This window comes from Toxorhynchites rutilus, chromosome 2 (genome assembly GCF_029784135.1).
Source record: "Toxorhynchites rutilus septentrionalis strain SRP chromosome 2, ASM2978413v1, whole genome shotgun sequence".
Lineage (NCBI taxonomy): Eukaryota > Metazoa > Arthropoda > Insecta > Diptera > Culicidae > Toxorhynchites > Toxorhynchites rutilus.
In genome coordinates, this window is record NC_073745.1 from 307923150 (window position 1) to 307949274 (window position 26125).

A 26125-nucleotide genomic window follows, 5' to 3' on the forward strand; every position below is an offset into this window, starting at 1 on the left:
AACAACCTTGAAGCGACGGGGATGATCAGTTACGATGTTGGGGAGTGTATCGCTAGCCCCTCTGAAAAAATAGGCCACACAAAGTAGGTACTGTCAAAACAGAAATGATGCCACTTTTCGACAGGCGCAATGCATACCCCGGTTTGGGTTCGATTTTCTTCCACAGTGGGGCGTGTCGTCAAAACAGTTTCGGAAACAAAAAAAAAACTGCAACAAACACGACCAGAGTTAAATGGTGAAAATTCGACGGAAGCATTCGGTTGTATTTCTCCGATAATGCACTGTTCCGATTATGAAACGAGCCAAAGCGCCACGGATGAATGCGGACGAATTTCACTTTCCCGGCATTTGTGATTCGATTCGTTGTCAGCCAACCCCGATCGATAAGGAAATGAAATTGGCGAAATTGCTTTTGAAATAAAAACAATCAAAATATGAGAAATTCGGTAAAATTTCCCATCACATCACCGTTTGGGGCACCGGTAACGGAATGTGGGTCAATGACCCGCGCATCTGTACGCGCTGTATCTATTCATTGCTTTGCTTCGGATCGAACGGAGAATCTCGACGATATTGAACTTGGAAGAAGACGACACAGTGGGGAAACTGGGTAAAAGTGGCAATCTACCGGCTAATCCGATGTTTCGACTTTCGTTTTTCGGCGTCCCGCAAAACTCATCTCATCAAAAAGCAGAATAATTTGAAAGTGATATTTAGTCGGTGATTGGACTGGGCTGACAGAAATTTACTCAGCAAATAATCTATTCTTGAATATTTCTATTCTATATCAAAACAAATATTTTTCTCGAATCAAAACAAGAGTATAAGGTCAGAAGTTAGGATCTGTTGTATAAGTCGCATGTATTAAATTTCAATGAGTGTTTGTTCCTGATATTTTGGGCCTGGCAGGAAAAAGGCTCACTATCGACCATGATTTTGGTTACTGTGTACCTCTTATATTATTCCAACACCACTAGTAAAATGACGCAGCTAGGGCTACCTCTCAAGTATTGGAATGTCCAGAAAATAAGTGCCGATTTAAGGGGAAAATTCCGTTAGTCAATTCCCCACAGCATAGGGGGTCGACGAGCTAGGGGGTCTTCGTAGCCACTTGGTTACGCGTTCGCTTACCAAGCGATCGATCGTGAGTTCAAACTCAGGGCCCTCAATTGACCATCTTTGTGTTGTTATAGAATAACTACGTCCACGCAACCATCATCAGCGATGGAAATCGATCCACGGTGGAACAAAGATCGATACATCCATACAACTGCTCTGCTCTGCAAGAAACATCGGGCTGCTGTTCTATAAATAACTCAACAATGATAAATATCAACTGTCTCCGCTGTCCGGTCTGTTGAACAATGGATGAACAGAAAAAATACCCTTACGCCTAAATGGCTACTACTGTGTAATTTACCATTGTCGGGGATCATAAATTGGGTTGAATAATTTGGACGGCAACTCTCCTATTTCCTGCTGCATACACCGTTTGGTTCTTCCAACATAGATATAGATGACACTCAGTACATAGCACTTTTCTCCATAAATATATTACACAGCTCAAGTTCTTCATATAACATTTCACAACATATACAATTTATTTACAATTCATTGTCTCGTAAAACTACACATATAAAACATAAACCGGCTAGGCAAAAACTCTGGGAAGCTCAGCGGATTTGGGATACTTAGGTCCAACTAACTACAATGATAGCTGCTCGTTTCAAAACATGTTTGCCTCGCTCTTCGTCGACGGGGATGACGTCATCTCTCTTCTCTTCGTTGGAATTAAATTTTTATAGCGATCTCTTGTTTACACTCTACGAAACAACGATGCGAAAAGGAAAGCAACTATCTCCTGTACAGGGTTGCCTCTAAATGTTATTTCCAGACATTCTCACCCACCCAGAAATAGCGGCGATTTCTGAAAAATAGAATATCCTCTTCGACCATATGGGAACGGGAATGGGACGGATTGGTAACTGGTTATGGTTCCTAAATTGGGTTGTTCCTAATCAATTCTTCCTGTTGATTCTGGAAAAAAACAAACTTTTTCGACCGGCCTACGTAACGAACCTGCTGCCGTTTTCAAGGTCACAACTCGCACTATCCCATCCTTTCCCGGATGTACCTCTTCGATCCTTCCCATCTTCCAACGCATTGGAGGCATATTATCATCCTTTATTATGACAAGTTTGCCAACTTGAACAGGTATCGGTGGTTTCCAGCGTTTTGAGCGTCCTTGAAGTTGGCACAAATACTCTCTCTGCCATCTTTTCCAAAAATTCTGCAAATTTTGTTGAATGAGCTGCCATTGACGCAGCCGATTGGTTCGAATCTCTAGCAAATTTGGTTCTGGCAATTCTTGTAATGACGAGCCGATCAGAAAATGCGCAGGAGTTAGTGGCTGCAAATCGGATGGGTCGTTTGAAAGGGGAGTAATAGGTCTGGAATTCAGACAAGCTTCCACCTGGGCTAGCAAAGTTGTCATGTCTTCTATAGAAACGGGGTTTTCTCCAATTACCCTCAATAAATGATATTTTGCTGATCGAACTGCTGCCTCCCAAAGTCCTCCAAAGTGCGGAGCGCTTGGTGGATTGAAGTGCCACTGAACACCTTCATCTGCGGTCATTTTAGCTACCTTGTCGTTGTGTTGTTTGTTCTGCAGTAAACGTATGAACTCTTGGAGTTTGTTCCTAGCTCCGACAAAATTCGTGCCGTTATCAGAATATAAATCGGTGCATTTTCCTCTGCGCGCCATGAATCTGCGTAAGGCTTGTATAAAGCGATCCGTTGATAAGTCACTCACAAGCTCCAAATGTACAGCCTTGGTGCACAAACAGACAAACAGTGAAACATAAGCCTTAACCGCGGTGCGTCGGGGGCCGGGGCGGATATAAACTGGTCCAAAATAGTCAATTCCTGTTTTAGAAAATGGTCTGGATATCGTAACTCGTGGAGTTGGTAAATCACCCATAAACTGCTGAGCAAGTGATGGTTTGGATCGGAAGCATCTAATACACTGGTGCACAATCTGTTTAGCAACACTCCGTCCGCCTAGAGGCCAGAAACGAAGTCTAACGGCAGCCAGCAGAAGTTGTGGCCCTGCGTGAAGTAGACGTTCATGGTGATGTTTGAATAACATCCGCGTAAACCGATGCCGGGATGGTAATACCATAGGATGCTTATAATCATACGACTCCGAAGAATTACTCAGCCGTCCGCCAACTCTTAATAGCTGATCCTTAGAGATATATGGATTGAACCACCGGAGAGGTGACCTTCGCGGAACCACATCTCCCTTGAGCAACGCCTTCCATTCTTCATCAAAAACTTCTTTCTGGACGCATCGTACTAGTACTTGTTCAGCTCGGTTCAACTCAGCCGTCGTAATGAACCCTGTTTGCTTATCATGCGATTTAGCTAAATATTCCATTAAGCGCAACCAAATAACCGTACATCGCAATAAATCTGAATACGAAGTAAATTTCTCGAAATACCATTCGTTGAATTCGATGATGGGTGAACTCGTTGCAGGGATAGATACGACCTTACTCCTACGTTCCTCATCCACTTCTTCACGCCGGGTGTTATCCGACAAAAAAGGCCATTCAATTGATGACACTGATAACCAACGAGGACCATACCACCAAATTTCGTTCTCTTGAATGTCCTTTGGGAAAATTCCTCTCGATATAATATCTGCCGGGTTTTGACTTCCTGACACATGTCTCCATTCACACCCTTCTGTAATTCTCTGAATCTTGGCTACCCTGTTGGCAACAAAAGTTGTCCATGTAGTTGGAACTGCTCGAATCCAGAGCACCACACACGTTGAATCAGTCCAAAAGTAGGTTGGCACGTTCAATCGAGTTGCTTGTACGGCCTTCTCGTATAATTGAGCGGTTAATAGGGCTCCACACAGCTCCAATCGAGGTATAGACTGGCATTTTAGAGGAGCAACCTTTGACCTTGACATCAGCAATCGCACATTTATCTTCCCTTCCGAATTCTCGCTACGGACATATATGCACCCCCCATACGCTCTTTCTGAAGCATCTGAGAAACAATGAAGTTGAACGGAAACTGCTTCTGAAATAATAACGCATCGTTCTATCCTTATGTGGTTCAAACAGGGAAGCTGATCATGAAATTTGTGCCAGCTCTCACCCACCGTTGCGGGAAGTGACTGATCCCAATCAAATCGTTGATTATCACTGCAGCGCAGCGTCCATATTTGCTGCATGAAAACCTTGGCTGTTGTTATGACGGCTCCAATCAGTCCTAATGGATCAAACAACATAGCGATGATTGATAAAACTTGTCGTTTAGTGATAGGTTTGGTTCTATCCAGTGGAGAAATATTAAACGATACCATAAATTCATCGGTTTTAGGTAACCAATTCAATCCTAAGGTCTTCACCATCGCCTCATGGTTCAGATTGATTCCAATAGAGTCCCGTATTGCCAGATTCTCCTCAGGAATCCCGTTTAGAATTTCCGGACAATTTGAAGCCCATTTCCGAAGTCTAAATCCTCCTCTGTCTAACATGTCGTTCAATTGGATTCGAAGCTGCAACGCCTCTTCCTTGGAATTTGTACCAGTTATGATGTCGTCCATGTACGTATCTTCCTCCACGACCTTGGCTGCGAGCGGAAAATTGATCCCTTCATCCATAGCCAGTTGTTTGAGCGTTCGAGTTGCTAGGAACGGGGCCGGTTTGGTACCGTAGGTGACTGTGTTCAGTTGATAGGTATTAATCTCATGACTCGGTGATGGGCGCCAAAGGATGGATTGGTAGTGCCGGTCCTCTGGGCGAATTTGAATTTGTCGGAACATCTTTTCAACATCAGTAGCTAACATAAATTGCTTGGTCCTACAACGAAGAATTATCGAGCGTAGATCCTCTTGAATAACGGGCCCCACCAACAACACGTCATTTAAAGCTACTCCAGAGGATGTTTTACAGGACGCGTCGAAAACCACTCGAACCTTGGTAGTAGTACTGGCTTCCTTTACTACTGGATGGTGCGGTAGGTAGCATCGTTCGGTTGAATCGTGAGTAGATTCGATTCCGGTTATGTTTTGCATATGACCGAGTTGAAGGTATTCCTCCATGAAATGCACGTATTGCTCTCTTAAACCGGTATCCTTTGCAAGTCTCCTTTCCGTTCCCAACAGGCGCCGCATTGCGATATCCTTGGATTTGCCTAATTTATGTACGGCTTCTACCTTAATTGGTAACGCTAAAGTGTAACGACCGTTTGCTTCTCGATGTACGGATTGTATAAATTGGGATTCACATCGAGTTTCCTCGGGAGAATAGCAGTTGACTAAGTCAATTTCCTCACATGACCAAAATTTGGCAATCAAATCTTCTAACCTCTCGGATGCGGACACGTTACAGTTGATCTTCGTTGATTGATCCATGGTTGATTGGCCACCACACACAATCCATCCGAAAACGGAATCCTTCAGGAAGGGCAATTGGTCTCCAAGAGAAATCTTCCTCCCAGTTTCGAAGAACTCGAAGAACAACTCGATCCCAAGAACCAGGTCTACTCCTTGAGATATGCAGAATGAAGGGTCCGCTAGTTCTACTCCATCTGGGATTTTCCAACAGTTTGTATTTATGGTGCTAGTTGGTAAATTTGCTGTCACCTTCGATAGTACCAGAAACTTCATACTTCGTGAAAATTTGGCTACCCGTGAGCGTACCACAGCGGTTATTCTTTGATGGACCCTTGTCGATGCCTGTCCAATTCCAATGATGGAGAAATCCACCTTCTCTCGAGACACCTTCAGACGCTGACTCAACCGTTCAGTAATAAAATTACTCTCCGATCCTGAATCTAGAAGAGCACGAGCGTGAAAACGATTACCACAGTCATCCTCAACGATGACAACAGCGGTTGCAAGTAGGACTTGAGACGTGCACAGCTGAGCTGAACCAGACACTTGGAGGTTGGTAGCGGACTTGCTGGATATGGGAGTTGGAGAATCCTTGGACGTTGATGCGACGGAAGACGGTATAACCTTTGGACTACCTGGCCGCTCTGTTTTGAAACATACTAACGTATGGTGACGCTCCTTACAGTTCCGACAAGAAAAATTGGAATAACACTCCTTCGCCTGGTGTCCCCGACGAAAACAGTTTCTGCATAAATTGTGTTTTCGCAATAACGAATCCCTATCAGCAACAGACAAGCCTTGGAAAACATCACATTGGTATAACAGGTGGTCTGACGAACATGCAATGCATCTACCCTTAGTTGCTTGAAAACTACCAAAGCTAGTCCTAACTACCGCTGATTTTGACTTTTGTGGACCCAACTGTTGATTTACATTCCTGTCTACAGTCAGTGGTGGCAGAGATTGCAGAACTCGTATTCGCCGTTGGAGAAAATCTGTTAGTTCCTTCAACGAATCCTGCTCCAACGCTGACGAAAACTCCTCCCAGGCTCTGCGAGTAACCGGATCTAGACGCGAGGTTAAGATATGGATGAGGAGAAGATCCTTGTAATCGTTCGGCTTCACTATCTGATCTAAAGTGGAAACAGTTCTCTCGAATCCTTCCAGGAGACTATGGAGATCAATCAACGACTCTCTCGAAAGCGCAGGCAAATTGAATAGTGACTGTATCTGGCGTTTTCTCAGTTGTTTGCTATCATTGTAACGAGTCATCAATAACTCCCAAGCTACCTGATAGTTGGCCTTTGTTATTGGTAAGGGATCAATCAGGGTTTTCGGTTCACCTTGGAGACATCCTTTCAAATAATGAAACTTTTCCACCTCCGGTAAATCCTCCTTCCAATGGATAAGTGAGGTGAAAAGGTCACGGAAACTCAACCACTCATCGATATCTCCGCTGAAGGTCTGCAGTTGAATCTGGGGTAGACGAACATGTTCAGTAGTAGCCATCATCGTAGTATCGCCTCTGTTGGATTGATTTAGTTGTTCGTTTTCCATCCTTTTCTTCAGTTTTTCCATTAGGAAAGATTTAGCTTGGAAGTACCGATCACTGAATTCCAGTCTGTCCTTTTCGTACGCGTCATCATCTCCTTCGAAATCGTCGTGGGATACAATTTCGATCAGAATACTTCGGAAATCCTTCCATAAATCGTCGATATTCTGCAGACGCACTTCCACTTGTGAAGCTGTAGCATCCTCTTTGAACTCCTGTACATAACGCCAAATGTCATCGAATGTTGATTGGATGTCCTTCAACTTCGCAATTAACATCTTAATGGATGGTGTCTTCTTGGAGGAGGTTGCGGTGGGAGGCATGATTATCCTTGTCACAGTGAACCGGAACAGTAAAAAAAATTATGGTGTAGATTTCGGTAACGTTCCTTGCTTCGGTGGACATATACTGTCCTCACTGACCTGACAAACTATTTTATTTCGCTCCAATTTGACCTTGCGATGTTCGCTCAGAATAAAACGTCGGCTTAAACAATTCCAGAATCACTCGTATGGGAATATGAGTCGCGTGGAGGACAAACATATATATATGTAGTATTCAATAATAACCTTCGGCTGGGCATATACTGTGGTAGCTCACCTGGAGAAACCTACAGCATCATCCTAAGCATAAAACGTAATAGGCCGCAACAATGTAACATGCATATGTTCCAGTGAAATTGATGTTCTTAGTCTCAAAACCCAGGGTATACAGGGATGTTGGCAAATAATCGAAGAGGATGATTTTGTTTTAATTTGTGTATTTTCTGATGCTTCGGTAGACATATACTTATCACTAACCTGGGAAAAGTATGCATGCGCCTCCTCTTCGTCCTTCAATGATTATTTCCAACAGTAATCCATCTACAGAATCCACCTCCTTCAGTAGGAAACGTTATGTTGCGTGACGTCACGAGCTGCCGAAGCAAAATCCTTGCTGGTCCAGTGTATCGTCCGTCGTTCAATTTGAAAAATCAGTCAGCATAAATCCACTTGCAGCATGAACAATGATTGCCAATACTCCGAACAAATAGCAATTGTTTACGAAGATGGTTTTGTTAGCAGCTAATTCGATCCAATGAATACCCTTTTCATTCCTGGTATGGCGCTCGCCGACATCGAGAATTACTCCAAATATATCACAATCCGGTTCGAAGGACCAAATGTCGGGGATCATAAATTGGGTTGAATAATTTGGACGGCAACTCTCCTATTTCCTGCTGCATACACCGTTTGGTTCTTCCAACATAGATATAGATGACACTCAGTACATAGCACTTTTCTCCATAAATATATTACACAGCTCAAGTTCTTCATATAACATTTCACAACATATACAATTTATTTACAATTCATTGTCTCGTAAAACTACACATATAAAACATAAACCGGCTAGGCAAAAACTCTGGGAAGCTCAGCGGATTTGGGATACTTAGGTCCAACTAACTACAATGATAGCTGCTCGTTTCAAAACATGTTTGCCTCGCTCTTCGTCGACGGGGATGACGTCATCTCTCTTCTCTTCGTTGGAATTAAATTTTTATAGCGATCTCTTGTTTACACTCTACGAAACAACGATGCGAAAAGGAAAGCAACTATCTCCTGTACAGGGTTGCCTCTAAATGTTATTTCCAGACAACCATAATGTAATGGAACAGAAAACTTAACGCCTAAATGGCTACTACTAACTACTGTGTAATTCACAATTCATAGAAACATAAACATATGTACATGTACACGATTAAACCCGGCTCTGTTACAGCTAAATGCTAATGAGCCTAATAAATAAATGGGATAAAAAAAAAGGGGGTCGACGAGGTCTAAAGATTGACCCCCCCTTAAATAACACAAGTTCTTGTTTGAAACATTCACCATACAGTATAAGTTGGGTTACGTGATCCAACTTGATATCTAGTAGAAAGTATCATTGTTGTGCTTTTCAAAAACTCAACAAATAGATGAGCGCGCATAAATTCGCATGAGATGAAAGATTTGGCAAGCGCATTTGGCATTTGCGTTCTGAAATTTGTTGGAACTTGAATACATTTAATCCAAGAGATTACATTTTTTTCATTAACGTTGTATCATTAGTGTTTGATTTTTATATATATTTTTTTAAAAAATGAATTGCCTACTCCAGCATTTGTATTAACATATTTACAATTAAATTAATATTTATATAATTTTACATCTAATTATTTTGTTTATTTTTTATGAGAAAATGTTGTCAAATCAAGATATTCAGTTATCCAGATATCCAGACCGTCCTTTGTCTAGTCCAGACTTTCCGCATTTTTCCCAAATTTTTTCCAGAGTGGTTAGCGTCTCACATTATCATGCCGGGTGTTCGAGTTCGATTCCCGTTCTGACCGGGGGATTTCTCGTCAGAGAAATTTCCTTCGACTTGCACTGTGGTCACGCGTATTCTAGAGCTTGCCCCTCGGAATACATTCAAGGCGTGTTATTTGGCTTAAAAAATCTCAACTAAGTATTAATAAATGACGCTAGTTAATGCCTACGTTGAAACGGCAAAAGTTCCACAGGGAACGTTAACGCCATTCAAGAAGACCTGCGGATTTGTATGGTCGAAAGGGTCTTACTCTGTTTTCTACTCTGGCTCTCGTGAAAACCAATCCATCAACTATATTTGCGACCTCCTTTGCACTTTCAGGTTCTGTGAGACACCTTCTTGAGCATTCTATGTCACGTTTATAGCTAGGACTGGTACCAGAACAAACAGATGTAATTCCCAGGAAGTAAGTCTTCATCAGTAAGTCCAATACTTTTGTGGGAGATTTTGTGAACGAACCTTTTTGAGGGAACCTAGCCCGTTCGAGTGGTCTTTTGCAAGATGATTTGCATACTGAGTCTTGCAACGATTGAGGTACTTTCAATGCTTTCGCAGTAGTTTACCCAGGATTTTCGTTTGGATCGTCTTAGTTCTCTGCTATATTCGGTTAAGTCGCTCCTGTATTGAGACCAATCCGAAGTAACCTGTTGAACAGTTTCCGCACTGTTTTGCGAAGCCGCTCGAGTCTTTTGTTCCACCAAGGAACGTTTCTTGTCGAAGTGGACTTTAGTGGACAATTACTTTTTTTATTTAGCAAGCAAAAAAAGGAGTTCTACCGGTTACCTTCTCAGGTTTCCCACTATAAAATCTCCGCCAACGTGATTGAATTTCGATTAAAAGTACATACGATAAATACTAGAATATTAACTCTTTGCGGTCGTTTGTCTGCTCTCAGCCACCATAGCAAGAAATCATACTAAATACATACTTTATTCAACGATGTAATAGTTTACATTTTTTCTTTTTTTAATGCCTAGCGAACTTTTTCACGATTGTATAAGATGTTTCTACGAATAATAAGTAACGGTACTCGGTATGAGCAAAATATTATTAGCGTGGGAATATAAGAAAATCCCTTCCAAGGAAAATTAATTCCGACCGAAAAGGGTCAATATAATATATTACATAAAATGTATCAATTTTACAGGTTTCCCTTCTCAGGTTACCTAAATATAATCTCTGCCGCGTGTTGTAACACATGAGATTTGAGGGTTTTTGGGACAGAACAGATTTATCCCATTGGAAATCGTTCTAAATTATGAATCCTAGACTATTGCCATTGACAAAACGTAACGTGTTGTGTCGATGCCAATTTTCAAATTCGGAGATTCATCATCTTTACCACGTTTAATGAACACTGAATGCGATTTGTTTTGCCTTAAGCTTTAAAAAGCGCTGATTATATGTGCAATGATCATAAGATAGCAACACCAAAATAATTAATTTTAAGCATAGTTTTTGTACTATGATCCGCACCACATAACCACACTGAAAAGATGTTATGATGATATGCAAATAAGAGCACATTTGATAAGAGATTTTTTTTTGAAACTTTTCGATATCGCTCATGAAATACGTGTGGTTCGTAAGTTGTCGATGGAATCTAGGTTGTTTTTCTTTTTCTAATGTATTATTTTAGGGTATTTCCATGCTTGGGGATATTTAGAATGGATAATGATATGGTTGAATGTGTAAACCGACTGATCTACACGGTTTCCATCAGTTGTGGATGCTGTGTACACAGATTTCAAGGCTGTTTTTGGCAGGGTTAATTACGTTATACTGCTCACAAAACTTGAGGTCTTGATGTATCCTCGAGACCTGTGCGTTGGATCTGATTATTCGGAAAAGGCATCAATCTTGGACTGTTTCTTCCTCAATATTTTTTAACGATATTGGATTGATCCTTCCAATTGATTGTTTTACTGGTTTTAGGCCGATGGTGTTTAGATCAGTGGCGTCGAGTAAAGCCGGGGCGGAAGAGTTGTTATGCGATTCCAAGGTCAGTTATGCCGATGATAAATGTCCATTTCATGATAATCACATGTTATCCTATGGCGACGTGGTCGACGTGTTTGCTAACTATTTAAAGTTCGAATAACCGAAATTGGCAGAATGGAAATGGACCGCTACTCACAAGCACAAGTGCAATTTAACAGACACAGATCAATCAACTACGAAGTGTATATTTTGCTCAAAATCAATCTCATTCCGGACTCTAAATAATCGTGTATTTTCATTCCTTAGTTCTCCATGTACTGTACTATAAAAATTGTTCAATATCTGTTGCAAATATTCTGTTCGATACTGTATTCTCAATACCATTTCGCCGAGGCAAACTGTGCGTGATTATTCTAATTTCCTTTTGTCATCGGTTTCCCACTAGAAGGAGGCCACACCGCTGCTCCTTTTCTAGAACACCAGGTTAATGATTGCTTACCATATCCTAGCTGTTCTTTTCGCGGGTGGTGTCGGTGTCGAGGCAAAATTACCATATCGCACCTGCTCTCCTTCTTGGTAAATTCAGGCGATGTTATAACATGCGCCCATGAGCACTACATCTACCAATTTACGGCGGACCCAGCCATTTTACGATCTACCCGAGAGGTTGTTGAACAAAGGCTTGAAGCTCCTTCAACTTGACTCTGGGTCGGGGTTCTTTCAGCTACTATCCCGTGCGAGAAGGAATTATGCAGCAGCCCCGCCGGTATCGATCCGAATAATTAAAACAGATTTAGGTTTGAGGAATTATGTCACCCTGCGCGGCAAAATTCCCAAACATTTGTTATTTGAACTCGGATTTTGAGTCAACCAATTAGGTTGTGTGATACGACCGATCATTGATTTATACTTGTTTCTCTCTGATTACCTGGAAAATCGACAGCCAGCGGCATAGTTTCAATTAGCCCACCTGCCAGAATGTTGGATCCAATCCGAACGATATGAGCCTCGGCTTGACAGACAGACAGGTACGACGCCGACGCTGCCAGGAAGTCTAGCTGGGTAAAAGCGAAAACAAATTGGATGACTAATTGAATTTTAAGCGTGCACTTTCCGTCGAGCCTCGCCCGAGCGCAGATTGTGTAAATAGATCAAATTCCGCCGGCCGTCGTTTAGTTGCCGAGAGTAGCCGTTATTGGATGACATCACAGTCTGGAACGGATCGACATTATTGCTTCACTCTCGGATTCTCTGTTTGTGTTTTTTATGGCTGCATAAAATAGACCGGCCAATTAAAAGCATATTCAAGTCATGCTTCACTGTAACCGAAAAGAGAAAAAAAAAGTTGAAATTCGGATCTAATTATAATTATCGATTTGTCGCCCTTTCGATGGCGAATGAACGCTCTGCTTTCATAGCACCGAGGAACAATACCCTGAATCATTGTAATAATTACCTTTTTCTCACTTTCTCTTTTACAGAAGACCTGAAAGACTCCCCAAACTCGGATTGTGATACAAACCATAGTATTTTTGTTAGTGTAGTTAGCCATAAGAACCACCTCACGAAGGCATTCCACATCCCGGTTTGAAGGATATTAAGCATCAAAGTAAGCCGAGCACATCAGCATCATCGATTCCAGAAGTGAAATGTGTCTATGAGTGAAAAGGTCAACGAGGAAGGATCACGAGAAAGAATATACTTTAGGCCGATAAAAAATATTTTATCTGTGCAATATAGCAACTCCTCGATAGTGAATCTCGTTTTTGGATTATTCTAAATTTCATCGGAAGAGTGTGAGTGTGTGTGGGGGGAGTGTGCTATTTTACAGCAAAGTCAGAAAAAAAACATCAAAATGGAGTTCCGCTTCAACTGTCATCCGCTGTTTCGGCAGCGCATCGTGCGGATAAACAATTCGCTCTTGCCGACCGGATTCTCAGCCCCATGTCGACGATCTGCGCTGTGAGTATATCCTATTTTATGCGTTTGCAATTAACACATGAAAATTCCGAATAATATTGGACAATATTTATAATTCCGTATGCTCGAATTTTGCAGAAAGTTTGGTTTTTGCAGATTGCCACATAGTGCATCAAAAGAATTACCACATAGTAGGAAAAGGGCGGAAAAGTCGAACACTTCAAGTAAAAACCGTTTATTCGTGGATTTCACAAAAAAGGCATATCTTTTTTACCACAGATCGATAGGCTTAACACTTTCCGCTCACGAGATTCCTCGTTATAGACTGAAATGTATGCAGATGTAGTGGATAAAAATGCCGAGAAGAAATGAGAAATCGATTTCTTTCTGTTTTTTTTTTTTCAAAGATAGCAAATCCAATTAACCCGATACACGTTATCAACTATCTTTCATTTGATTTCTATAACACCATAGTAGATGTACTTTGAGTATTTTCTCAAATTTTCATTTTTTTTTTATAAATTCGTTTATTTTTACAGGCTCAGTTACAGAAGTTTAAAGGAGCCGAAATCTTAAATATATTTTTAAAACTATATATATGAACAATTTTCTTAAATCTATGGTTAGTAATGTGGGAAACCGATTACTCGTGGTGGACTCGAGATTAAAAGGGTGACATTTTTTCAGGAAAAGGATGGGGTATAAGGAAATTATTACAATGTTGATAATCACACACATTCAATTCTTAAATCTATTCGTACATCTGTTGTGAATTTACATTTCATTCTCCTGTTTATAGCAAGCGGACCAATTACTCACAAAGGAAGAAATGGAGGGTATAAGGATATAAGGATAATCACACACGAACATCGATAGATTTAAGGAAAACATATATTTGGGACATGAAAATTTTCATTTAAAAGCCTATTGAGAATGGGGGAAAAAAGAAAAACTCATTTTTTCACTTTAGCTCTTATAGAGAACAATATCGGAGGATTATCTTATTATTATCTGAAAAAAATCACACATATCTATAAAAGGCGTAGGAACACATTTAAATACGAATTATACTAGTACTGAATCTCTAAATACTGAAAAAATCTGAAATTTGTTTTAGTACTTCATTTTTTTAGGAATTTATTTTTTGATTATATTTCTCGATATATCATAGTAAGATGCACTTTCAGTATTTTTTCAATGTTTTATCTCGAAGCTATTGAGAATGGCGTGCTAAAAATTTAAAGGTACGTTTTTCAGATCCTATGAATAGAGATTCAAAAAATAATCGAAATTTCTATACAATATAAATTTTTACTTCCTTTTTACTTTTTACTTCCTTACCTAGCCAGACCCTTTCCCCCGTACAACGCGTGAACGTTTTGCCCAATAACTTTTCTCATACCCTTTTCGGACCAATAAAAATTTGCCTAAAGATAAATAAAAATATTCTTTATCGAATGAGTACTATCTCGAAAATGTGTTTTGGGTCCTTTCAAATAACTTTTTTAAATTTTCTTTAAATTAATTTATTTCTCCCATACAAGTTGTACAGGTTTTGACCTATAACATTTTTAAGACCCTTTTCCGACTAATGAAAATTTGGCTAAAGATAAATGGAAATATTCTTTATCGAATGAGTACTATCTCGAGAATGTGTTTTCGATCCTATCAAATAACTTTTTTAAATTTTTAATAAAATAATTAATTTCTCCCATATTTTTTATTAATTCGTATATTTTTGCAGGCTCAGTTACATAAGTTTTGAGGAGCCGAATTCTTAACTATATTTTTTATAACTATCTATGAACAATTTCCTAATTCAATGGTTTTTTTTTTTTATTAAATTCGTTTATTTTTACAGGCTCAGTTACATAAGTTTAAAGGAGCCGAATTCTTAATTATATTTTTATTACTATACATAAACATTTTCTAAATCTAAGGTAAGTAAGGTAGAAAACCGATTACTCGCTGTTGACTCCTTCCCATAAAACTTGGCCTATAACTTTTCTTAGACCCTTTTCCGATTAATCAAATTTTGGCTGGAAGATAGGTAAAATATTTCTCTATCAAATAACTTCGATAACTCTATTCGAACAACTTTTCTTGATTTTCAAAATCCTGTATATTTTCCTATATTGACCCATGCTCACATTTCAGTCTATAACTTTTCTCTGTCACGATATAGAAAAAAAATGAATTATGTGGAAAGATGAATGATTCAACTCTCTATCTAATTAGCATGATGTTGAAGGTTGTTACTTGATAAACAATGAATTTATTTCAACTGAATTAATTCATTATTCATTAAATCCAGCAAGACTTTGAACAGAAACTTGCACGCGACAAAAATTGTTATCCGCTGAACTTTCATCTGCTAACTTCGCACATAGAGGCGAATGAACTGCAAAGTCTAAAGCCTCTTAAAAACTTGCAAGCAAAACAAGCAACTTCACACAGGTCAAAACATGCGGTCCCAGGCGTATGTCTTACAGATTTCTTCCCGGTCCTTAAAATATTAATAGACTTAATTTTAATAATAAAAAAATGTTTGAGGCAAAAACTTTCAAAAATAATGTGTCCACTTGAGGGTACCTGGGGTGAGAAAGATGAACACTAACCGAAAAGTTATATATTGAAATTCAAGTTGATGTACTCAACAGATTATGGAGGTCTTCAAATAGGCCTTAAAAATGATTGAACAAAAAGAAACTAAAAGGGCCTTGTGATTTTTCTCATTTTTTCATGCCTAAAATAGTTTCCGGCATCCGGAATAACAGATTCGGATTACGTTTTAATAACGTTAATAATAAAATTTTCTGACTACCGTCATGGACTTCCCATAGAATTTTATCTCTAGGTCGAGCAGATGTCGCACTAGCCCTTGTTCCTGTTGCTAACTGGAAACTGTCGGGAGTGGTCCTAGCTGTGGTGAAAATTGGAATTTTTGAGGTTCCGTATGAGTGGTGTTCTTCGAATGTTGAAATTCAACGCAGTTGTATTCATGGGAAACCCTGCCTTAATAGCTTTTACAGCTTCGTCCATCCCCTGGTGCGTCCATGACTTCCGGTTGCTCTTGCAAACGAAGCTGGTGAGCATCTGTTAATAAATAAAATAAGTAAAAAAAAAAAACTTTTTGAGTTAAACGGTGTGCCTGATCACGAACGTCACTTCACGGTGAAAACGAAGTGAATTGTACACAACCTTATTACGGCTGTCACCGTGTGTGTAGAATCCAGAAGAGTTCGTCCGTCATGACAACTTTGATGAACTGTGTTATTATGAATACCACGATACTGTCATGTCACGGAGAAAAACAGGTATATTTGTCACTTGTGTTTTAGATGGTAAAAGCTAGTCACGCGGAATGGAGTAAGTTTAATTTCGTATTTATTTAGCTTTTTTGCTAACATTTTGAATCTTGTCTCGTCTTGTTTAAGAAACAAAAGATAAACAAACAGCAATTTACCCGCCTGGTGGCATTTTTAGAACGAAATTCTGACATATCCAGAGGACGTAAATTTGTTTATTTGGATTAGGTAAATGCGCTATGGGATGTAATTAAGGATTAAAAATGTAGTTCTCGTGAGCCCATTGAAACATGGTGAAGGTGTACTTCCAATTGTCCTGAATGAACAGAAATTTTTTGTTTCTACTTTTAGGATTAGACTAAGAGAGAGTTGCAACACCATAAAATGATAATGGAGGCAACTGGCCCAAATACGATCATTATGATTGATTATGTATAATATTGATTTGTTGATATTTTGAATATAAAATGATAACTGTAAAGTTTACCAACATTGCAGAGCTAGTTTTTTGTAATTCAAACATTCACAATTGGCGGACCAGACCAGAATCAGGACGATAGTTATAACTTTTTACGTTATAGATATTTTCAAGGGTATTGTTTTGAAGACATACTTTGAATGAAAGAATATTAAAAAAGTAATAATAGGTTTCAAACTAGGAGAAAATGAGTCATTGCAAAGCATTCGCAAGGTACTGTTTTTAAATTCTTCTCTAGTTCTTTTTCCATAATTTTGATATCCGTCTGAAAAAAAACTGAATCACTTTCCGCTTTTGTCAAATTCATTGAAACCCATCAGATGTTTTCTATGAGGATTATGCTTCTGACAGATGCTGCTGACAGGTTCTGTTTAAATAATTTAATCAAACCTCATGTCTTCTTCTTCTTCAATGGCACTAACGTTCCTAGAGGAACTTCGCCGTCTCAACGTAGTATTACTTGCGTCATTTTTATTAGTACTTAGTTGAGATTTCTATGCCAAATAACACGCCTTGGATGCATTCTGAGTGGCAAGCTCTAGAATACGCGTGATCACAGTGCAAGTCGGAGGAAATTTCTTTGACGAAAAATTCCCCCGACCAGAACGGGAATTGAACCCGAACCCCCGGCATGTTAGTTATGACGCTAACCACTCGGCCACGGGAGCACACCTCATGTCCCGTATATCAAATTACAAAAGAAAGGGGAGGATAAGAGGATTAAACTTTAAAATCCCATATGGGAGTAGCTCAGATTATACTGATCGTGAAGTGGATGAATTCGGGTTTGTTCTGAGATATAGAAGATATTATTATTCATTAAAATTGTAGAAACGATTCATAAAAAATTATTCTTAATATTTCTCACTATTCAAACGAGTAAGACAGAGCTAAGTACAAGAGTATGCGAGATTACGATTATTAAACATAATAGTCATGTTTATCTCTAGCGTAAAATTACATTCCCATATGTTCAACAACTACATTATTCCCGAGCAACTAAGTGTTCCTCCTCATCTTTGAGCCAGCATTTGATTCGGCAAACTAATCATCGAGGTATAATCGCAAACTTGTCATACTACAATATACGATTAATTAAATGGAATATTATCTCATACGCTGTATTAATTTTACCTACGTAACGTTCAAACGTCCGAAATTATGCAACCGACACAACGTTCAAACACCCGACATTATGCAACCAACATGACTCTTATAAACAGGAATGACCACTTTCACTTCACGGAGTTCATTTTTACACGCAACTGTCCGTTACAATGATGATAGACACAAAAAGATTAAGTGAAGTGAAGTGACGTGAGAGCGTACGTGGCAGTGATGTTCGTGATCAGGCCCGTAGCCTTTGGAAAAAAATTGTAATGGGTTGTATCTAGGACACGACCGCAGTTTTCGACGTAGAACTACGGAATTATATTATTCAATTCACTTGTTTATCACTTCGGATATTATTTTAGAATGCATCGAAGTTTTTGTGATATCTTTTTAGCTTTTTAATTTTTCATTATTTCAGTAGACTCGACTCATGCATGCTACTCAGAATCGTCAAAAGCTATCAGCACTTCTCGTTTATTTGGTTCAACTTGCATCAGACTTTCTCCTTCCCACTCAGATATCGAGAAAAAGCTATGAACCCTTTTTCTCCTATATCCCACTTGAGATGCGATCGAACCCTACAACATCCAGCATAAGATATAGATCTTGGAAAAATCTTCTTCTTTTTTGGCTTTAAGAAGGGTTAAACTTTTCAGTTCATTCGTCTCTAAAGTTGGAAAAATCTACTGGAATAAATTTTGCTACATCAAAGCAGGTCTGTCACATCGAAGTGAAGATTGTGGCATGAGCTTTGTCCTCTAAGCTTCTCGTTATATTTTTTTAGAAATAACTCACGTTACAAAACAAAAGAAAATTCGATATTTCTATGCATTCGTAATCATGTTCATTGTCGTTGTTGACTGATTTGTTGAACAATCAAATTAAAAATCACACAGCCGCAGCAAAAATTTGGACGATAATTTGTTGCCCAATTGTGAAGACCAACTATAAAATTCAACCGAATCGAAGTAGAGTGTTAGTTTCGAAAATATTCATTCAAAAATTTCACGAACACCAAACAAAAGCTTGTTTCATTCTAATAACCATAATAACGACAACGGATAACGCTGAAAATCTAAAGGTTCTATTCAAATTGCATCCTACGCACAGGCCTTCAATGATCGAAAATTGCTACGAGCTTCATATGTGCCGTGTGGGCGACTAAACTCGTTTTTAACTCAACCTAGCTAGGATTTTAAATTGATCAGATTCAATGACATTGAATGGGAAATTAAAACTGACATCCGACCATTGTTCGACCTAGCTATACTAATTTCGCATTTAACCTCCTCATCTTTCAGCGACGCCACCGCACAAATCTCCGAAATCATCAACTCGGTCGGTCAGATGTCCGCACAGGCACAGGGTTTGTCAAATCCAGTGACCACATCGCAGAAGCTCCGTAGCTCCGATCATCACATTTACCTAATGTTCGAACCTAATGAGAAGAAGTAAGTACCACTCATCGTAGTTAATGCAAATGGTCATAAAAATCTCGTCTGGGGGTGATTATGTGACGGCGAAACGACGACGACTCGAGATCATTGTCAGTGATACTTATTTTAACGAACTTCTGAAAACAGAGAAAAAAAACTTCATCCTCGTGCACACGTGGGAAAATAAATGAAAATATTAAAATTTATGTCTATCGGTACCAACATCGCTGCGGCAATTTTCTTATATGTTCCACAACCCGAAAGGGCTTACAATGTTCCTGCCTGATGGGGACCATGTTGCGTGTCCAGTCGTCGTTTCGTTGGCTTACATAATTCAGAGAAAAAAAGGCTCAACTTTTAATTCTTTCCCTCTATCTTAAATTTGTCCCCATTAGTGGTCTGGTCGTTGGAATACTGAAGGTTGGCCGCAAATCTCTGTACGTGTTCGACCAGAATGGCGAGACGGTGCACGTAACGGCGCCCTGTGTGTTGGACTTTTATGTACACGAGTCCCGACAGCGCGGTGGATTGGGCCGCGAGCTGTACGATCATATGCTGAACGAGGAAAGAATCACCCCATCGGAGATGGCCATCGATCGTCCTTCGGAAAAATTGCTCGGATTTCTGCAGAAGCATTATGGTGAGTGGAAAAACACGTGTGTTAGGAAGCGATGAGTGAGGAATGTTTTCAAACTTTGCCAACGCAAATATTTTTGTTACAATTCACCGCCCCTAACCGGAAGAAACTTATTATCGCGGGCGCGATATACACAAGACTATTTTCCTGTCCATCAAAGAGCATATATGCATGGAAGGCAACCCAAGCAAAGGCAAACATAAACTCCTCAACACGCAAACCATTCGCTCGTTGTGGAAGTAATTCATTATTCTACTTTCATATCACATGCAACTTTTCAGTAGCCACGATACCGAGAAAATTTCCCCCGACTCATTTCCTTTCTCTGTGTTCCTACTTACAGGGTTGAACAAGAAAATCCCGCAAATGAACAACTTTGTGGTTTATGAGGGCTTCTTCGCCGGCAGCCAGAACGCTTCGGACATTGATGGCCGCCGCATGCACATCACCGCCAGGTAAGTTTTTTCTAATAGAATTACTACTGGTGGACCTTTGACACCATTTAAAAAAGTTGAAAATCACGCCGATAGCCGTCGCTTTTCGTCTCACCATCAACGGAAGAAGGGCACCGATTTTGTGGGGTGCGTCCAGCCACTCCAGAGTCACGAAAACAATAATTAACATTTTGTAACTAATCTATCATATACTATATATTTAATGCTTCTTCTCTAACCCACGCCTCCCTCCATGTCACTCCACCAAAAACCAATTCAAGCCCTAACACGAACTTATTTGGACCTACGTTCACCACGGTCGGTGACAAACGGAGGAGCGGCTCGCAGACGCATCAGTCGGCCGTTTCACCAGCGATGGTCCAGCAGCCCCCGGTGGGACGTTACGCAGCGAAACGACCGTCCTGCAGCATGGCACAGGTACCGTATGAAATGTGTTAACATATGTGTGTGTGTTTTGTAGATTGAGTAATTTCTGGGTGCAATTGATTTATTTCGTCTGACGCCGTGATATCCAATCAAGCATGATTTATGCAACCGACTGGACATTTTCTGCGTTTGAACGAAAATGTCGAGGAACGAATATACATTTAAGATGTGATCAAAATAACACAAAAATTATAACGCTACACTTACCTCGCTTGTAATCATCCGATTTGTGCACTTTTGCGAAGAATAATTCGACTGGAAGCGGTGCTATGAATGTTTAACAATCATTCAGCCAACAAGCTAACAGCAGTTACCATTAACACACGAATTTAGTGGTATTTAGCATTGTTGTATGAGCAATCAGGAATATAATAGTGCTCGAATGAATAAGACGCATACGCCGCACACTATTTCCTTCGACTGAAATTGAACGCAGGATTTTACATTCAAAGTCAACATCCTTCAAACGAATCAAGACCGTAAGAAATCACCAGAAAATTTAATACACGAACATTGAGTTGTACTCGCAACACGAACTACTTTTTACACTTCCGTTAGTTGTGTTTTTGGCATTCCTCAGGCTGCAGTGGTCGCCTATGATGACAGTACTCGTTATTTTCGAGCGTCGGGTTCGTTTCTGTCATTGTGCTATTCAGAATACAACCACGCCCTAGTTGTCATAGATATTTCAACAAAGTGCAAATAAAAAATAACGTTCAGATGTATCCGGAATGGTACAGATTTTTCGTTGTTTTTGGTACAGATTCTGTACGGTACAGAGTACAGATTTTCGTCAAAAAGTACAGATTTGTACAGATTTTTTCCATTTGTGAAATTTCTTACATTTGAACAAAGTAACATTGAGGTACATGACGACTTTTACGCCGCAGTATCCCTTGGTGCTGCTGATCATAAAAGAGTGTACATTGCATTGAGTGATCAGTTTCATAAGGTCGAAATTCCTTACAAGGATCGTCTGAAAGGATTCGCGTCGGACGGTGCGACGTATGTTTTGCCCCAGATCAACATATTGAATCGTTTGTTCCAGACTGAAAAACCTGAATTCACAATGCTACATGAAGAGCTGAAAGATTTTTATTTGATCATTCTCACTAATATCTGCGAGGAATCTTACGTTGTTTCAATGTCCAATGCTATTAAATATGAAGTTCATTTGAAAAGTGACAAGAATTTTAGGTTGAAATAGCAGCAGAAGAAACTATCAGAACAATGGACAGCGAAAGGCAGATCATTTCAAAGGATAATTGTCGCAGTTTTTTCGTGGAGCTGATCAAAAAAATGAGTAAAAGATTCGATTTTGATGATTCCACGCTCAAGTCTACGGCAATGTTAACATTAAACCTACCACAAGGGGTCAATGACAAATGCGGCTGTAGTTAAAATTTTCTTGCAAATTACATTGTCCCAACCAGTACTTGGAAATATCTGTATCACACCAATCTTTTCAGCTGAATTTCCGACCAGATTCGATCATTATACCATTGCATTCGGGATACCGAAAATGAACAAACGCCAAACCGCACAATCACAGCAAGCTACTCACAGTTGATTCATCCAGTTTTGATCATTCTCTTTTTCGTTCTGTTCTGCGTTCACGGAATGTGAGCAAAAGAAAATATCCCTAGTTTTGTCATTCATTGATATTAATATACCAGTTCATTCACTATCAGCATCGTTCTCGGACACTGACGAAACGGAGAAATTCGTTGTGGAAGATAACGATGTACAGAATGCTTATAATAGTGACAAGAAATTAAATTGTTCAAGCATGCAAGGTTTCCGTCTCAGTTAAAATGCTTTCATTTTACATAATGAATATGCAATTCCAATTCCACTTGTCAGAAATGCTTCAAAAGACTCCAATTCCGATGTAAAAAAATACCGTCTTGACTCAAATTTCAAACATTTAATTTTTGACTCAAATGACACACGAACATAAAATGGTGGTGTCCAAGACACGACCGCAATGGGAATCTTTCGAACTTCCTTTCGCAAACGGATCAAACTGTGCTATAGGATTAGCGGATGAAATTGCCAACATCCAGCTTTGCATTCGCTACTCGGATCGATTCTGCAGAATGCCTCCTCGCCATCCAAGCCTATGCAATCCATAGCTGTAAGTGTGCACGCTGATCTTGCTCTTTTGTTGGCATTTCCGCTTGCGCCACCGATTTGCGTTGCTCTTTCGGAGTAACTTCAAAACTGTCACGGCACTGACTCAATGAGAAAATCACACACATATCGGGATATTGAAAATAAACTGTCACAACATTCCTGACAATTCAATGGCAATGAATAAATATGAATGAATTCTCAAGACTCGAGCTTTAAGGAAAGCTCAGATAGCACAGAATGAATATGAATGAACACAGTTGTAAATTTGTTTGCCATCGAATGAATGACAGCGGCATCGACAAGCAAAATAAACAAAAATATATTTTCAATATTACTTAACAAGCTCAATATTTCCAAGCCCTGGTCACAACATAATTTGCCTATACTTTTCTTCTTAAAACATACATCGAATGTATTGAAAAATATATGTAATCTTCCCTAACTACCGCAGCGGGTTATTTGACCCGTGCAAACATTCATATGACATCAGAAAGATTTGTATGTGTGGTTGTGATACAAAACCATTGCATTACACATTTTTGCTTTGCTTTATATATTTTGTTGTATTTGTGATGTGAATAGTGAATGATTGGAATTAATTGTATTGATGGCTATCCAAGCGAGCTAACAGTATCCATTTCAAACTACAGCGCTGTTTTGCGTGTAAAAAATTGTAATTTCATTATTTTGCTAATAATTTCTATCCTAAAAATGTCGAAATATACAGGAGAAATATGGTATTTCACGTTTCTCAACAAAACCATATAAATCGAGTCATTGTTCACTAGTAATAAAACGTAAATGTTTGAAGGTATTGATAACAATAAAATAAATTGTAGGCGGGACGAAGTTTGCCTGGTCAGCTGGTATATCATAAAATAAAAGAGATGATTTTTGGATATTAAAATTTGATGCGGGGTGATTTGGACCGTCTGTGGGTGATTTAGTCCGAGAATGCATTTTGGAGTGAAAAATTTTGCATACCGTTTAACACAGTAGCAAAATACGCTCTGTCCAACTTCTATAAGACCAGGTGATGATCTTGCTGCTTTGTGTCATTGTAAGAAAACAACGTCTCTATTTATATTCTAGTGTATTGATATTGGTAATTCCGGTAGGGCTTTTGCTACACATACATGCGGACATGTATCACACATCGCTCGTTTACATTCGTAGTTTCTATGCAGCAGAAGCGGATTCGTTATCAATCGGCGTTCTTGCAGATGATTTAAGGTGAAGGTGGAACGAAACAATTATATAGGTAAAAGCAGGTGTTTTTCATGGGGTAATAATGTTTGTGAGAGAAGTGCAAAGCACACAGAGACGGGCAAATTCTGATCATACGCGAGCGTAACATGAGCAAATTTATAACACGTGCGAATTGTGGAACTCTTGGTATTAACAAGTTTTTCCCCACAGTAACTCGATGTTGATAATTCCTTAATATTTTCCTTCGTTGATCGTATTTTTTCACATATTCACGTTGGAGAGCTTTGACCCTTCTTTTCGTTGGCCCAGGCATTTTGGTTGAATGTAATACTTTTCCGTTTACAATTTTTCAGTAGAGGCAGGCCGTGGCAGTGTTCCGAGCTCTGCAATACAATTTTCTTAACCAATGCACAATGGCCAAGGAGATGTATTTGAGTGGAAATTAGCATTTAGAGCTCGACAGTTATTCTCTAGACAAAAACTGTCTTCGACAAAGTTGTTACATACAATAGAGCGCTCATTTTTATGTTATCTAAAAAAAGGGTGACCAAATTTGTCGACGAAATAAAAAATCTAACTTTCTTATCTTTATAGATAGAGGTAAATTTAGTTCGACAATGTTGTAGTCCCAGGTATTAGAGACATCTTTGTAGAACAAAGTTTTTTTCTATCTCTTGAAATAACCGGTATAGCGCCTTTTTTCTAAGTTACATTGAGGTCACCATGAAAAAAAAAGTTTTTTGCTCTTACTTTTATGTCAAATTCTACATACAAACTGTCTTCGGAAGACTTTAGAACTTACTAATACAAACATTTTGCAATGCAGAACTTGTCAATATATAAACTCCACTCAAAGTTATTGATACTTCTTCCCAAAAAATACGCTCTCTTCAATTGTTTGTCATTCTTTCTGAGGCAAACACAAACAAAGTTTAGTGACGGCATTTGAAAGAGCATATTTCACTCTACATGATGTGTGATTTTCAACACTATGTTATGTTTTGTGTTTGAGTAAATTAAAATTGAAATCATGAGTTTTTGGGTAAAAAACATCGATAACTTTAAGAAGGTTCAAGATATTGACAAGTTCTGCATCGCAAAATGTTGGAATTGATAAGCTCTAAAAGTCAAGACAGTTTGTATGTAGAATTTGAAATATATAAGTGAAAGCTAAAAAACCCGTTTTTTTCATGGTTACCCTAATGCAACTTAGAAAAAAAGCGCTAAATCGATTATATTAAAAGATAGAAAAAAGCTTTGTTCTACAAAGTTGTTTAAAACAACTGGGGCTACAACATTGTCGAACCATGTTTATCTCTATCTATAAAGATAAGAAAGCTAGATTTTTTTATTTCATCAAACATTTTGGTCACCCTATTTTTGATAACATAAAAATGAGCGCTCTATCATATGTAACAACTTTGTTAAAGATAGTTTTTGTCTAAAGAACAAATATCCCCCACAAAGTTGTTTTTGGCGCTTTCTATCTAAGTTGCATTAGGGTAAACATGAAAAAATGGTTTTTTTTTGCTTTAACTTTTATATTTCAAATTCTACATCAAAACTGTCTTCGTACGACTTTTAAAGCTTACCAATATCAACATTTTGCGATGCAGAATGCGTCAATATCTTAATCCTGCTCAAAGTTATTGATGTTTTTTTACCCAAAAACTCATGATTTCAATTTAAATTTACATAAACACAAAAGATAACATAGTTTTGAAAATCATATATTATATAGAGTGAAAT

The 26125-nt window shown here is 39.0% G+C and overlaps 1 protein-coding gene across 5 annotated transcripts in view; it reads left to right on the plus strand.

Annotated features, from left to right (window-relative positions):
• The window catches only part of LOC129769836 (alpha-tubulin N-acetyltransferase), a 66856-nt gene that overhangs the window by 31916 nt on the left and 8815 nt on the right, over positions 1-26125 (plus strand). For 4 of the 5 annotated variants that reach the window (XM_055772323.1, XM_055772324.1, XM_055772325.1 and 1 more), the window contains exons 2-6: positions 12740-13220; positions 19379-19528; positions 19909-20153; positions 20494-20605; positions 20866-21022. In XM_055772323.1, the coding sequence (XP_055628298.1) occupies positions 13114-13220; positions 19379-19528; positions 19909-20153; positions 20494-20605; positions 20866-21022 (771 nt within the window). In that variant the 5' untranslated portion in view covers positions 12740-13113. Of the gene's footprint in view, positions 1-12489; positions 12512-12739; positions 13221-19378; positions 19529-19908; positions 20154-20493; positions 20606-20865; positions 21023-26125 lie in introns of those variants that run through there. The other variant, XM_055772328.1, reaches the window with a different exon arrangement.